Raw genomic sequence first — 14,551 nt, forward strand, 5'->3', positions numbered from 1 at the left:
GAGCTCACAGTCCGAATGAGATGGACAAGACAGAGAGGCCGGGTGAGAGAGGAAGGGAACAACAGAATGGATAGTTTCTCAGAAAGGTCAGCTGGTCCCTTGGCAAACCAGCGCCACACAGCAGTGATGTGCAGGCATCACAGCAGAGGTGGGTTTAGAGGAAGGATCTGAAAAGAGTACAAGACAGTGGCCTTATGACCGAGAGACCATAGCGACGGTGACACTTGCTACCCCGAGTGGCAGGAGGCAGCATTGAGCAGAGATTGCTGAAGGGGGAAAGAAGCGGGAGATGTCGAAGTTGGCGGTAATTCCCCCCAGATGAGTTTTAATTCTGCTGCTGGAAACACTGGCTCCCAGTAACGTGCAAAGCACCTCAACCTGAAGGAGCTGCACCATACCATGTGCCCAAACACACACAATACTTACCATAGGCCAAAAAATACACCAGGAGGCCGATGGTGATTGCCACCGCCATCGCTACGGCCACGGCGATTAGAGCGCTCTTCCAGGGCTTGAAAAATCTCGGTTTGGTGCCCAACTGGTGAACTCTGAAAAGGAAAGGGGGAAAAACATCCCCCGCCTATTAGTAAATGTACCAATAATCCCCCGCGACCTCCCCGGCCCAAACAAAATGCTGCAGGGCACTGCTGCCACCCCAAACAGTCAAAAAGCCTGAGTCGGGCCTTAAAAATCACGAGATTGGCTTTAAAATCATGAGAGTTTAGGAAAAACAAGTGCTGGGTTCTTTCTATTTGCTTTCTGGGTATTGAGTCTTTAGGGTTCGCCTGGGTCACATTTTCAAACTTCTCTTCACGGTCAAGAGTTCTAAAAACCTACTACCTCCTTTAAATGAAAGCCAAGAGGCTCACATAACTCCAGGAGCAGGAGCGCTAATAAAGACACCAAATATCATGAGACTTGCAATAAAATCACAAGAGTTGGCAGTGAGATAGGTCAAACATAATACCTCTCTTTAAAAAGGGGAACAAAGAGGACCCAAGGTATTATAGACCAATCAGCCTACATTCAACACTGGAAAGATACTGGAACAAATTATGAAACAATCAGTTTGTAAGTACCTAGAGGACCATAGGGTTATAAGGAATAGCCAGCATGGAATTGTCAAGAACAAATTATGCCAACCTAATTTCCTTCTTTGACAGGGTTACTGGCCTACCGAATAGGAGGAAAGCAGTTGACATGATAGATCTTGATTTTAGTAGGGCTTTTGACACAGTCTCACATGGCATTCTCACAAGCAAACTAGTGAAATGTGGGTCTAGATAAAATTATTAGAAGGTGGATGCAAACCTGGTTGAAAGATAGCACTCAAAGTATCAATGGTTTACTATCAAAATGAGAGGATATATCTAGTGGGGCCCTATGGGGTCAGTCCTGGGTCTGGTACTATTCAATATTTTTATTAATGACTTAGATAATTGAGTGGAGAGTATAACTGGTAGTACTCCTGAAAAGGATCTGAGGATTATAGTGGATCACAAATTGAATGCGAGTCAACAATGGGATGCAGTTGCAAAAAAGGCTAATATCATTCTGGGGTGTATTAACAGAAGTGTTGTATGTAAGACATGGGAGGTAATTGTCCTGGTCTACTTGACACTGGTAAGGCCTCAGCTGGAGTACTGTGCCCAGTTCTGGGCACCACAATTTAGGAGAGATGTGGACAAATTGGAGAAAGGCCAGAAAAGAGTAACAAAAATGATCAAAGGTTTAGAAAACCTGACCTATGAGAAAAAGTAAAAAAAAAAACAACAGAGCATGTTTAGACTTGAGTAAAGAAGAGTGTGGGGAGATGATAACCTTCAAATCTGTTAAGGGCTGTTATGAAGAGGACAGTGTATATTTGTTCTCGGTGTCCTCTCAAGTTGGGCCAAAAAGTAATGGGCTTAATCTGCAGCAAAGAAGACTTAGGTTAGATATTAGGAAATACTTTCTAGCTATAAGGGTAGTTAAATTCTGGACAGGCTTCCAAGAGAAGTTGTGGAATCCTCATCATTGGAAGGTTAAGAACAGGTTGGACAAACACCTGTCAGGGATGGTCTAGGTTGACTTGGTCCTGCCTTGGCAGGCTGGACTTGATGACCTCTTGAGGTCCCTTCCAGCCCTACATCTCTATGATTCTATAGTGCAGGGCCCCTCTTGGCCACATTTCTAGTTGTTAAAACAATCTGCATTAGGCCTAGGGATGAAGTCACCTCTCACTGAAGAGCTCCTCCTTACGTTTCCCCATAAGCAATGCAGAATTCAAGATACTGCATCCTCTGAAGATCTGGAGATACCGACCCTCGCTCTGCAGCAGCCTACTTGACCGTCTAGGTGATATCTCAGGCATAAACTGGTCAGAAAATGGGTGAAAGTGGCAAAAGAACATAACTTTCACTAACTCCACAAGAATCAAATCATGGTCCCATTGAAATCACAAGGCATTTTACTTCGATTTCAGTGGGATCAGGATCTGGTCCCAGCTGTGCAAAATGAGTGGAACCTGCACTGGCTTGGTGTTGCCTGGGAGCCACGTTTAGCCCCTTTAATAAGCAGTTTCAAGTCTGATTAGAGTCAATGAGACTTGCACCTGCTGACACCAGGGCTGGCACTGGTCTCAGGAGTGTTTTGGGAAGGGGTGGGGTAAGTTAAAATAGGGTGTGGGGGCACATTATATTCTACAGCCTCATGTCTCTGCCTTTCCTGCTATACACGCACCCCTTCCGCCCCCATCGGCCTGCAATTTACATGCATTTTGATCACCTACTGAATGCCAAAGGAATGCAAGTTACAGTACTTCACCACCTACACCCATTTTTCAGTGCAACGTGTGTAACTAACCCTGCTGTTTACATCACCATGGCATTTGGACCACAGTCTCCCATGGGAGCTATGGATGCATCCATTCACACCAGGCTGCATTCAGAATACAGACCACATTCAATCGTCTCCAAATTGCAATATGCCCATCTAAAAATACATTACAGACTCAAAGACTTCAGATTAAGTACGTATCTAAGTGTCCTTTGCTGGATCAGGGACCTAGATTTGAACTTTCCAAAATTTAGGGGGAGATGGATTGAACTGGGACCTTGGCTCAATTATAGAGAAAGGCACCAGCTGCTAAATTTGAATAGGGATCCCAACTTCCCTAAAGTTGGCAGTGTCTGGTTCAGACCCTGCTTTATAAAAAATACAAACAAACCCAGCTGCGCACGTAGAAACAAGAGCCAATGCTGATTCAACCGTCATTGAAATGCTCCCATGCTGCTTTCGAATGAACAACAGAGTCATTAGCTGTTGTTCTCAGCACCACCAACGCCCTGAAGGTTTTGATTTCTATTTCCTGCCCAGGTTTGCCGCAATGTATTTTCAGTAAGGAATAATGTGATTGCTGTATTAGTGAGATATGGCAGGTGCTGCAACTCCAATAGCTCATGGCTGTTCTTGTTCCAAAACTCGCTTGAATTCACACCTAACGAAAGCTCCTCTGAAGTCCGTGCAGTACAGTGAGCCAGGAAGGTGTTCTGTGCGGGGCACTTAGAAATTTCTTTCATGAGATGAGCCTTCTGAGAAGTCAAGCTAGTGTACTCCCTTGCTTCCCAGATCTACAACGATTTAATTCAGAGATTTGCCCTGTATTTGCAGGATAAGTGATGCAATTATTTTACCTGATCTCCAAATGGCAAGCTTCCTTTCCAATCAGAAGGAGGCTACACACTTTACTCAGGCCTGATCTATGCAGTTTTTGTACTGGCATAACTATTTTGGTTAGGGGGTGTGATTTTTTTTCTTATAACAAAATAGTTACATTGTTACAACCCCTATCATGGACGTAGTTTTATCAATATAAAAAGTCCCTTATACCAGTATTATATATTTCCCGTCTCTTAAAGGAATAAGCTACATCAATATAAGCACCTTTATACCAGTATAACTGCAGTCACAATAGGAGGGTTGTACTGCTTTAAATATACCATAAGATACTATTAAAATATAGGTTTCAGAGTAGCAGCCATGTTAGTCTGTATCCGCAAAAAGAACAGGAGTACTTGTGGCACCTTAGAGACTATCACATTTATTTGTCTCTAGGGTGCCACAAGCACTCCTGTTCTTTTTATTAAAATATACTACACTAGCTTGTGTATAGACAAGCCCCTGCAATGCAGTGTCACACCTAGATGCAAAAAAAACCCCTTGAGTTCTCTGCTTCGAGAAATCACAAATGAAAAACGACTGTGATGTTTTTCTATCCGGTTTCATGCTCTGAGAGGCAGCTCCATGGCCCATCTCATCCTGACTCTGCATTAGGGTGACCAGACAGCAAGTGTGAAAAATCGGGACGGGGGTGAAGGGTAATAGGAGCCGATATAAGAAAAAGCCCCAAATATCGGGACTGTCCCTATAAAATCAGGACATCTGGTCACCCTACTCTGCATTTCATCATCACTTACATGCACAAACTCACCACTGTGCAAGATCGCACTGGGGCTTGGTTTCCACATTGAAATGCAAAGTAGCTGAATAGATGCATATCCTATTACAGACAAAAAGTTGAAAAGGGTGCTGCTACGGTTAGGAAGGACATAGGTCGAACTAGTTCCTTTCCTTTGTATTGGTTTGCAAAGACAATGCCATATTTTGTACAATCTTAAAAAAAAAGTTTCAGTGCATTTAAAGACTAAATCTCACCAACCCAGAGCCAAGATATTTTTTTGTTTCTAGTTTCCAGGGAGAGATTATAACCAGCAGTAAATTTAAAATATGTTAAACTTCATCAACAGTAAAATGTCTTACTAAATTAGACCCCCGACCTTGCAATGCAATGGCATTGCAGGATCAGGACCTTATTCTTTTAACGCCATAATAAACTACTCCCTGGAGATAATAGTTTCATTGTCAATTTCAGTGGGACCACGTGTGGAGTACGGAGCTACTCAGGGAAAGGGTATCACAATCCATCCCTGAGTAATTAGAGTCATACAGGCAAAAAACACAGGATTCATGCCACAGAAGCTTTGCCCTTTAAAAAAAGGCACCTTACGTTGTTCAGCTTGGGGGCAGGAGGGGCAGCTAAGATAGGGGAAATATAAGGGAACAGCCTCAGCCACCATACATTTCTAAATGGAAGCCAAAGCTTTAAGGTCTAGGTAAGTCTGGCTAAGGATTTCCACTTGAATTTGCTTTTCCGGCCCATGATCCAACTCCCACATCAAACCCGGCTCTCCGAGTCATCCCGCCCATGAGCCCCACCCACCCATCAAACCCCAGGATCCCCTCGCATCCAGCCCGTGAACCGCCCCAAACCATAACCCCCCTTTTATCCAGACCAGTGGCTCTCAACCTTTCCAGAATACTGTACCCCTTTCAGAAGTCTGATTTGTCTTGCATACCCCCGAGTTTCACCTCATTGAAAAATGACTTGCTTACAAAATCAGACATAAAAACACAAAAGTGTCACAGCACACTAATACTGAAATTTTTGACTTTCATTTTTACCACATAAAATAAATCAATTTAAATATAAATCTTGTATTTACATTTCAGTGTATAGTATATAGAGCAGTATAAAGTCATTGTGTGTATGACATTTTAGTTTGTATTGACTTCGCTAGTGCTTTTTATGTTGTCCGTTGTAAAACTAGGCAAATATCTACGTGAGTTGATGTATCCCCTGGAAGACCTCTGGTTACCCCCAGGGGTATGCGTACCGCTGGTTGAGAACCACTGAGCCAGGCCATTCCACCATCTTGCACTTTCAATCTGTGACCTTCCAGTTAGTTTCCCCTCCTCCTGCTTCCCCTGCAGTGAATCCCTTCTCCTCTGGGGGTCTGTACATTTCAAAATGGTCCATCATGAGTAGGGTGACCGGATGTCCCAATTTTATAGGCACAGTCCGGATATTCGGCGCTTTGTCTGATATAGGTGCCTATTACCCCCACTCCCCTCCCAATTTTTCACACTTGCTATCTTGTCACCCTAATCATGAGCAGCATTCTGCCTAAGCATCCTCACGGGGAGAGATGGGGAGAGGTTAAGCCACTGGGCTTTGGAATGGGGGAAGAGAGGAGATGACTGGGGGCCTTGCTCCAGGTCCTTCAGGCACATCTTAACGTAAACAAAATATCTCCACAAACAGCATCCCTTGCTACCATTAAGCCCCCAAGTCCAGCTCAGAAGGATTAAACACGTCACCTACCTTTGAAGGTCCCATGGCACACCCCGGTAGGTCTGGTAGCCTCTTTGGGATCGACTGAAGTCTCGAAAGCACCGCGAATGCTGCTGGTACATGCAGTCATCGCATGGCTGGGTGTTGCAGGGAGAATAGGATGGTAAGCGAAGAGTCTTCATTGAGCTGCTTGTGGTGCAACGCTCAGCAGCGTGTGGGTTTATTGCAAAACGCGGGAACTGGCACGCAAATAAAACCTCAAGCAGATGGGAGCATGGAGGCAACAAGGAGACTCCAAGCTGCCGATCAGCACTCAGTTGTGCTTGACATTGACGGGCTCACATGGCAGAGCGGCCACACCAGCTAGGTGAGAAGACTTGTTCTTCACCAGACAGGATTCATAACAGGAAGCTCCTCACATTTCCCTTCGGTATTACTCCCTTTTTGGCAAGCTGGTGTCACCAGGCTGTGACCTAAATGCTAGCACCCTCTAGTGCGAACTCCAGGTCAAGTCCCCGTTCTTGAGCCTGCATCATTGGCTCTCCTACAGCACCCCTCCTAGACGACAAGAGAGAGCAAATAAAGGAATACAAAAACAAATGGCTTCCGCCTGTCCAACTCTCCCCAGCTGCTCACTCCTCCCAGACTCGCTTGGCATCAGGGATCACAACTACGTATGCATCTGGCTGGGTAATTATATGTTAGGCACCTTGTGATTAGCATAATCCCTGCCTTTGGGCCTGCGTAGCTCAGGGCTGCAGCCCTCACACGTGATGTGGGGCAACCTAGAAGGTGTACCAAAGAGTTCTGTCTTTCATTTAGAGGGAGTGTCCATCACTCTCCCTTGCAAAGACAACCTTGAGCCCGATAAAAGCAGACAGGAGCTGACTGCTGGGGTTGAAAGCTTGCCACTGATTTTTCCTAACGATCAGGTAATTCGCACTCCCCCAAGACAGACTTTTGGGGTCTTTGGAAATCACAGTGGTGGGTCCCTGTGTTTTTGGTTCAGTTCGCAGCTGGGTGTGGGCGCTGCTACCCAGGGTTATGCTGATAGCATTAGGCCTGCTGTATGCTTCCCCTGCAACCAGCTAACTGGATGAGGTCAAGCCCACTCCTGTGTTGGCACCTAGTGTGACTTGTCCTCCCATGTAGGGGCAGCATAGTCCAGTGGACTAAGAGTGAGATTTTCAAAAATGCTTATTTCCTGAGAGGAACTTTCAATAGGATTTGGGGGTCTCACTCCCATAGGTGTTTCTGAAACCCTCACCCCAAAGACAGGTTGGAAAGACATTCCAAGTTTGGAGCAGCTCCTACCCATCTTATCTGTTCCAAGTCGAAGGTCAAGATGTACAAAACCTAAGCAAAGGGGCTGACTCCCCTTCTGCAGAAGAACACTGGGAGTCAAAGGGAATCTTTACAAACTGGTATATATATATATATATATACACACACACACACACACACACACACACACACAGTGCCAGCCCCCAGCATTCAAAAATCATGAATCTGGTCCCAAAAAATCATGATTATTTTTAAGCCAATGATGTTTTATTTTTAAAATTCAGTAAAATTCCGAATTTTTTAAATTGATTACTTTCAGGTCACATTTTAAAGCTTTTCTCTGCAAAGATGAGGGCTAGTGAAAGATGAGATTCTCACATCATAACACGATACCACCACCACATAATATCACGATCCCATGAGCGGGCGCTTTAAGAAAAACTCCCAATCTCTCGACCACAAGAAATGGCAACATTGCACACTCACTTGGGCTATGCTCCAGTGGCACAGCTGTAGAATTCTTCCATCAACATAATGCTGTCTACACACGGATTTAGGTCATCTTACCTGTCACTCAGGGGTGGGGATTTTTCACACCCATGAGTGATGTAGCTGGTTTGATCTAATTTTCTAGTGTAATCCAGCGCTTAACTTTAAATGAAAATGGGACTAATTAAACTAGGCGTGTCAAGGATCATCTTACTATGAATCTGTCTACACCTAGGCTATGTCTACACTACATAACTTACAGCGGCGAGCTGTACCGCTGTAGCACTTCTGATGAAGATGCTCTAAACCAATGGGGGAGAGCTCTCCCATCAACTTAACTCCTGCCTCCGTGAGAGGCGGTAGCTATATTGGCGGGAGAAGCTCTGTCTACACCAGCACTGAGGTTGGTATAATTCACGTTGCTTACGGATGTGGATTATTCACACCCCTGAGCAACATCAATTATGAGTAATTTGTAGTGTAGATGTAGACTTGAAACGCTCCAGTGACACAGCTGCAGCGCATCACATTTAGGGCTTGGCGACACTTGCAAGTTAGAGCGCATTAAAGCAGCCCCAGGTGCCCTAACTCATGACCCGTCCACACTGGCAAGGCACATAGAGCGCCTGGATTCTGCAGCTGGGGCGTTCCTGGTAATCCACCTCTACGAGAAGCATAACGCTTGCTGCGCCTCGGCTGAAACGCCCCAGTATCAGTGTGAACGAGGTGTTGCATTACTGCGCTCTGATTGGCCTCTGGAAATGTCCCATAATCCCCTTAAGTCAAGTGGCCACTCTTGTCATTGTTTTGAACTTGGCTGTAGGAATGTGACTATGCCCTTTCAAAGCTCCGTTTCTGACAGCCGGCTGCTTATCTGCTCTGGGACAAAGCAAATCATTACTGTGGAATGTTGCTTGCTGTGAGTGAGAGAGAGAGAGAGAGGTGGGGGGAGGGGGATCTGCTGCTGTCTGAACTTACAAGACAGCATGCTGACATGCTCTCATCCCCCCCACTCATCCACTCTCTCTTTGACAGTGCCCCCCATAAGGCTTTATGGAATATGCTTATGAAAGTATATATGACATAACTAGAATATGTTTTATGCTACGTATGCCATGTAACATCTCTATGTAAAGGTTATGATCTACTGAATACATTCCTCCTATTTGTATGCATGTATCATTTTTGTACTTGAAGTTAGGAATATTGGCTGTCTACTTGCTTGATAGCCTTACTAAAGCATTTGGCCAGCAGATTAAGTGCCCAATCAAGAACCACTTAAGCCAACAATTAACTTGGAGATGCCAATCCACATCAGAGCTTTCCCAGGAATGTGGCTTGGCTGGTAAGAAACTCAGTCATGCAAGGACATGTGACTCGCCCATGTGACTCCAAAACTCCATCTTAGAGCTGAACTTTGCATAGGAGAGAGGAGGGGGTCTCCACCCACAAGAGAAAGTCTATTTAAACCCCTGGGAGACCCCTCCATTTTGTCTTCAGTTGGCTAAAGAGAGAGCCTCTCCTCCCCCAAAGATACCTGAAAGAGACTGGCACAAAGGACAGTAACTACAGGGGGTGTAAGTGATTGCTGGACCCAGACTAGAAGGAGACTAGTCTGTGAAAGGAAGCTTACTGGAACTGATGAGGTTTTAACTGTATTCAGTTTTATTACTGTATTAAGCTTAGATTTGCATGTTTTATTTTATTTTACTTGGTAATTCACTTTGTTCTGTCTGTCACTACTTGGAACCACTTAAATCCTACTTTCTGTATTTAATAAAATCACTTTTTACTTATTAATTAACCCAGAGTATGTATTAATACCTGGGGGGAGCAAACACTGTGCATATCTCTCTATCAGTGTTATAGAGGGCGAACAATTTATGAGTTTACCCTCTATAAGCTTTATGCAGGGTAAAACAGATTTATTTGGGGTTTGGACCCTATTGGGAGTTGGGCATCTGAGTGTTAAAGACAGGAACACTTCTGTGAGCTGCTTTCAGTTAAGTCTGCAGCTTTGGGGCATGTGGTTCAGACCCTGCGTCTGTGTTGGAGCAGATGGGCATGTCTGGCTCAACAAGACAGGGTGCTGGATTCCCAGGCTGGCAGGGAAAGCAGGGGCAGAAGTAGTCTTGGCACATCAGTTGGCAGCTCCAAGGGGGTTTCTGTGATCCAACCCGTCACACTCTCTCCCCCCACATACACACAACACACTCCCTGTCACACTCCACCCCACCCCACCCTATTCCCCATTTGAAAAGCACGTTGCAGCCACTTGCATGCTGGGATAGCTACCACAATGCACTGCTCTCTGTGGCGTTGCAAGAGCTGCTAATGTGGCCACGCCAGTGCGCTTGAATCTGACAGCGTGGACACACAGCAGCGCTTTCCCTACTGCGCTCTCTGAGGGCTTGTTTATCTCACGGCCAGTGGCGTAGCCAGGTTCTAAGTGCAAGGGGAGCAAACATAAAAAAGGCACCCCCCCTTGGCTCCTCCTCTGGCCACGCCCCCCTTGGCTCCTCTTCCAGCCGCTCCGCGCCCCCCCCCCCCGGCTGGCTCCTTCGGCCGCGCCGCACCCCCCCAGCTCCTCCAGCCATGCTGCGCTGCAGACATGCTGCGCCCCCCCTCGGAGGCGCTCGGTCCAGGGGGAGGGGGCCGGGCGCAGTGCGTCCCGGCCTGGCTGAGGACGTTTTTAGGGTGCGGTCGGGGGGGGGGGAGAAGAGGCGAGAAAGTTTCACGCGCCCCCGGGCAGGACTCACCAGCTGCCGAGCGACCTCGGAGGAAGCCATGACACCGCGCTGGGCGGCCGCCGCGGGAGGGGGAGGGGAGAGGTGCGCGGGAAGCTCCAGGCGGTTGGAATGTAACCAGCAGCTAGAGTGTCAGCGCGGGGGTGCGGGGCCAAGCAAACAGGCAGGGAGGGGCGTAGTGCAGGGGGGCGGGGTCACGGGGGCGGCCCGAAGGGCGGGGCCGCGCTATAACCGCTTCGCACCGCTGCCCCAGGACGATCCCCGCATGCGGCGGGCTGGAGTCTCGGACGTGACGTGAGCAGGGAGCGGACAGTCGGTCCCTCCCCCATTCCCCTGCCTGTATAATGGGCCGCAAGCCGCTGACGGGAGATGCTGCTACTGCCGCATTAGCAAGGGGCAGGGAGCGCTCGGCCGCCGAGCCCTGAGCCGCCGCAGGAGGCGGCCGCAGCGATGTTGGGGCCGCGCTGAGCGTGGGGCACGATGCCCGAGGAGCCAGCCCCCCTCTCCTCCGGCCGCGCCCCCCCCCATGGCTCCTCCGGCTGTGCTGCCCCCCCTTGCCTGCAGGAGCCCAGCGCCAGCCCGGCAGGCCAAGCTTCAGAGCGGAGCGTGGGCCCTGCCCATTGGCACCATGGTAACCCCTAACTAAGGCGCCGCTTTTGGAAAATGTGCTGAGGGGAAGCGGCTGCTTCCCCTGCACCCCACCTAGCTACACTACTGCTCACAGCGCTCTACATCTGCAAGTGTAGCCCTGCCCTTACTACAGCAATGGATGGTGCTAAGTACCTGAAAGAGAGAGATTATTGCCAGTCCATTTTACATGGAAAGTGCCCAAATCTTATGATAAGCACTAGCACAAATCTCTTAGGCATTTCTGAAAATTGTATCTCTGTCTCTCTACCTAAGTGACTGAGGCACTTTTTGCAAATTGTATCCTATATTCCCACCTAATTACAGTTTACAATCAGAAAAATCTCTCCCAATGTACCCAAATCAATCCCGTGGCCTGGCGCTTTACTTTTGTATACATCTTAATCCTTTAAATACCCAGATTGCATCAATGAAGACGCTGAGCAAATAGAATAAAATGGAAAATGTTCCTTGACATTTGCATTTGGTGGAGCAAGACCTTTTTGCTGCCCCTTCCCCCCATCACCCCCCTTCCCCCGTATGTTAGTGCAAACCTGGCCAATTTCCAAATACTTCATCTTTCCAAGATGTGGAATAATCTCTCTAAACAGCAACCGCTCTTCAACCAGCACTATGGTGCAGCCACCATGGCCCCCCTATAATATTAACAAAGTCCAAAGTCCGAGGAATCTTTTAAGTGAGACTCTTTACCAGGAAATTCCCAGTCCAGGCACGGAAACAGATGGCCGCAGCGCACCTCTCTGCACTATGCACCAGTGCTCCCTGCAAGTGGTCCAGCGAAACAGGCCACGCAGCACTTACCTCCGGGTGCCGGCTGGCGAGGAGATGGAGGAGCCCTTCTGTCCAACCTACACTCTGCTCTGACCTCTCAACCTGACAGGTGACATCTTCAGCATAGATGTAAGGCTTTGATGGGCTGGATTAGGCTAACGAAGGTGTAACCCTTGTGTCCAGTGAGGTCGGCAGCAACAAGGGCTGGGTTCAATGTCTAGGGGGGTTTTCCAGTCAGCTCTATCTTTAAACGATGCAGAGGGGCAGGTCAGACGGTATCTAGGGCTCGTTAGGCGTCTATAGCACCACGTACAAACACCTGGCCTCACCCAATCTCTTCTTCACTGGGATTTGCCATCCCTTTCCCCTGCTTAACAAATGAGCTTCAGTTTAGGGGGAGCCCCTCAATCAGGGCAGGCAAAGCACAGTTCTACTGCCCTTTACTCGTACACTAAGGATAATCACATTTCATTACCCCATGTCACACTGTCTGGAGTGGCTCACAACCAGGAGTGCCTATGGTCAAAAACAGGGCAGACACCCCAAGCTGGCATAGGCGCCAACTTTCTCCGGCGCCGGTGGGTGCCTGTGCCTGCGCCCCCCGCCCCTTTCCCCGCCCTGACTCCACCCCAGCCCCGCCCCTGGCCCCGCCCCAATTCCAACCCCATCCCCAAAGTCCCCGCCCTAACTCCGCCCCCTCACTGCCCCTATTGGATCCCTTCCCCAAATCCCCGCCCTGGCCCTGCCTCTTCCCCCAGCGCGCCGCATTCCCCCTCTTCCCCCCTCCCTCCCCTGCCCCGCGAATCAGCTGTGTCGCGGCGCAAGCGCTGGGAGGGAGGGGGGAGAAGCAGGACACGGCGGCGCGCTCGTGAAGGAGGCGGAGGTGAGAAGCAGGGGGGCGGGGCAGGGCCACGGGGAGCTGCCGGTGGATGCTGAGCACCCACCAATTTTTTTCCATGGGTGCTCCAGCCCCGGAGCACCCACGGAGTCAGCGCCTATGCAAGCTGGTGGTGTGATCTATAATTAGCTTTCACCAAGCCAGTAACAAATGTGAACTCCTGGATCACTAAACCAGTCTTACCATGGAGTCACAGACAGTCCCCTGAGACTTTTTAGTCTATCTTGCCACCCAGACAAACTGGACTTAGTGATAAATGGTCACTTGCACCAAAGATCACACCACATTCAAGTTGCTTCCAGTCCCAAGAGATCAGTCACTGACCCCAGATCAATTGGTACCCTAGATCTTACACCAAAGACAACACCTGTGGCCAATCCTGAAATAAACCATAAAGATTTCTTAACTAGGAAAAAGAAATGAGAGTTATTTACCGATTAAAGCAAGCAAACATATACACACCCATGAGTTACCATCTACATCCTAAGAGTGACAGAGTTGTAGTGATTTGTCAATTCAAAGGGTCTTTCAGGGTGGACCCAGGAAACAGCCCCTGGGGATCTCTGGCTTCAGTTTAGAATCTCTGACCCTTCGGCGTTCAAAGCCAAAAAGATGGAAATTTTTCCTGTGACTGTTTTATTTCCTTCATTCAGCTTCCAAGCCCACAGGACAAGCTTCCTGGCATGTAATATTGCCCAGATGCGGCTAGGGCCATTAACCATTCCTGTGTATTGCGATGAGCCTTGATGGCCCATCTGATTTTGATAGTCCTTCTGGATGGGCGGGGGGTGGGGATGATTCCTGTGCCTGAATTCATAAATTCAGGGCAAACATTTTCAAAGTTATAAAGCGAAAGTTACATATTTTCTTACAGCACGGAATACAGACACTGCCAGTACAATCAATGCAGGCAGCAACTGACAAGCATTTCATAGAGGCTAAACACTGAACACATTCTTATAAGACAAATAATATCTGTTGTGAACAAAACTAACATACAGGTGACCTGGCTCCAGCGCCGAGGATGTCAGTTCTTAGCTAATGCCTGCAGCCTGGGAACAAGCTGACATCTGGCCTGCCAGCACCATATCCTGCTTTCAAACCCCAAAACAACCAAAATCAATCACTTTGGCAAAGCAGTTCCATTTAGGGTGACCAGACGTCCCGATGTTATAGGGACTGTCACGATATTCATGGCTAAGGCTACGTTTTAGTCACAGGTATTTTCAGTAAAAGTCATGGACAGTAAACAAAAATTCACGGCTCCGTGGCCTGTCCATGATCCCAAGCCCCTCTGCAGGCCCTCATACTGACACTTTGGAATCAGACTTGAGACCATGTGACAACATAAAAGGGTCCATGGCATTTTTTTTTTTGCCAAGGTAACAGATTTAACTCTCGTGTCCTGTTGTTGTTTATTTGCATGCTGGCAGCACATCCAAGATCAGGATCCCATTGTGCCAGGTGCTGTACAAACACAGAGCAAAGACAGTCCCTGCCCTGTTCTAAATTGTTGTGGGCCTTTAACCTGCATTTCACCCC

General features: G+C 48.0%; 1 protein-coding gene across 1 annotated transcript in view; it reads right to left on the bottom strand.

The window, feature by feature from the left end:
- The window catches only part of LOC135879199 (transmembrane protease serine 11C-like), a 56,237-nt gene extending 49,943 nt beyond the window's left edge, over nucleotides 1-6,294 (bottom strand). The window contains exons 1-2 of the mRNA XM_065405106.1: nucleotides 6,203-6,294; nucleotides 427-548 (exon numbers count right to left, since the gene is read on the bottom strand). Coding sequence (XP_065261178.1) covers nucleotides 427-548; nucleotides 6,203-6,294 — 214 coding nt within the window. The remainder of the gene's footprint in view (nucleotides 1-426; nucleotides 549-6,202) is intronic.
- Nucleotides 6,295-14,551: the final 8,257 nt, after the last annotated feature.

Source organism: Emys orbicularis, chromosome 5 (assembly GCF_028017835.1).
Source record: "Emys orbicularis isolate rEmyOrb1 chromosome 5, rEmyOrb1.hap1, whole genome shotgun sequence".
NCBI lineage: Eukaryota > Metazoa > Chordata > Testudines > Emydidae > Emys > Emys orbicularis.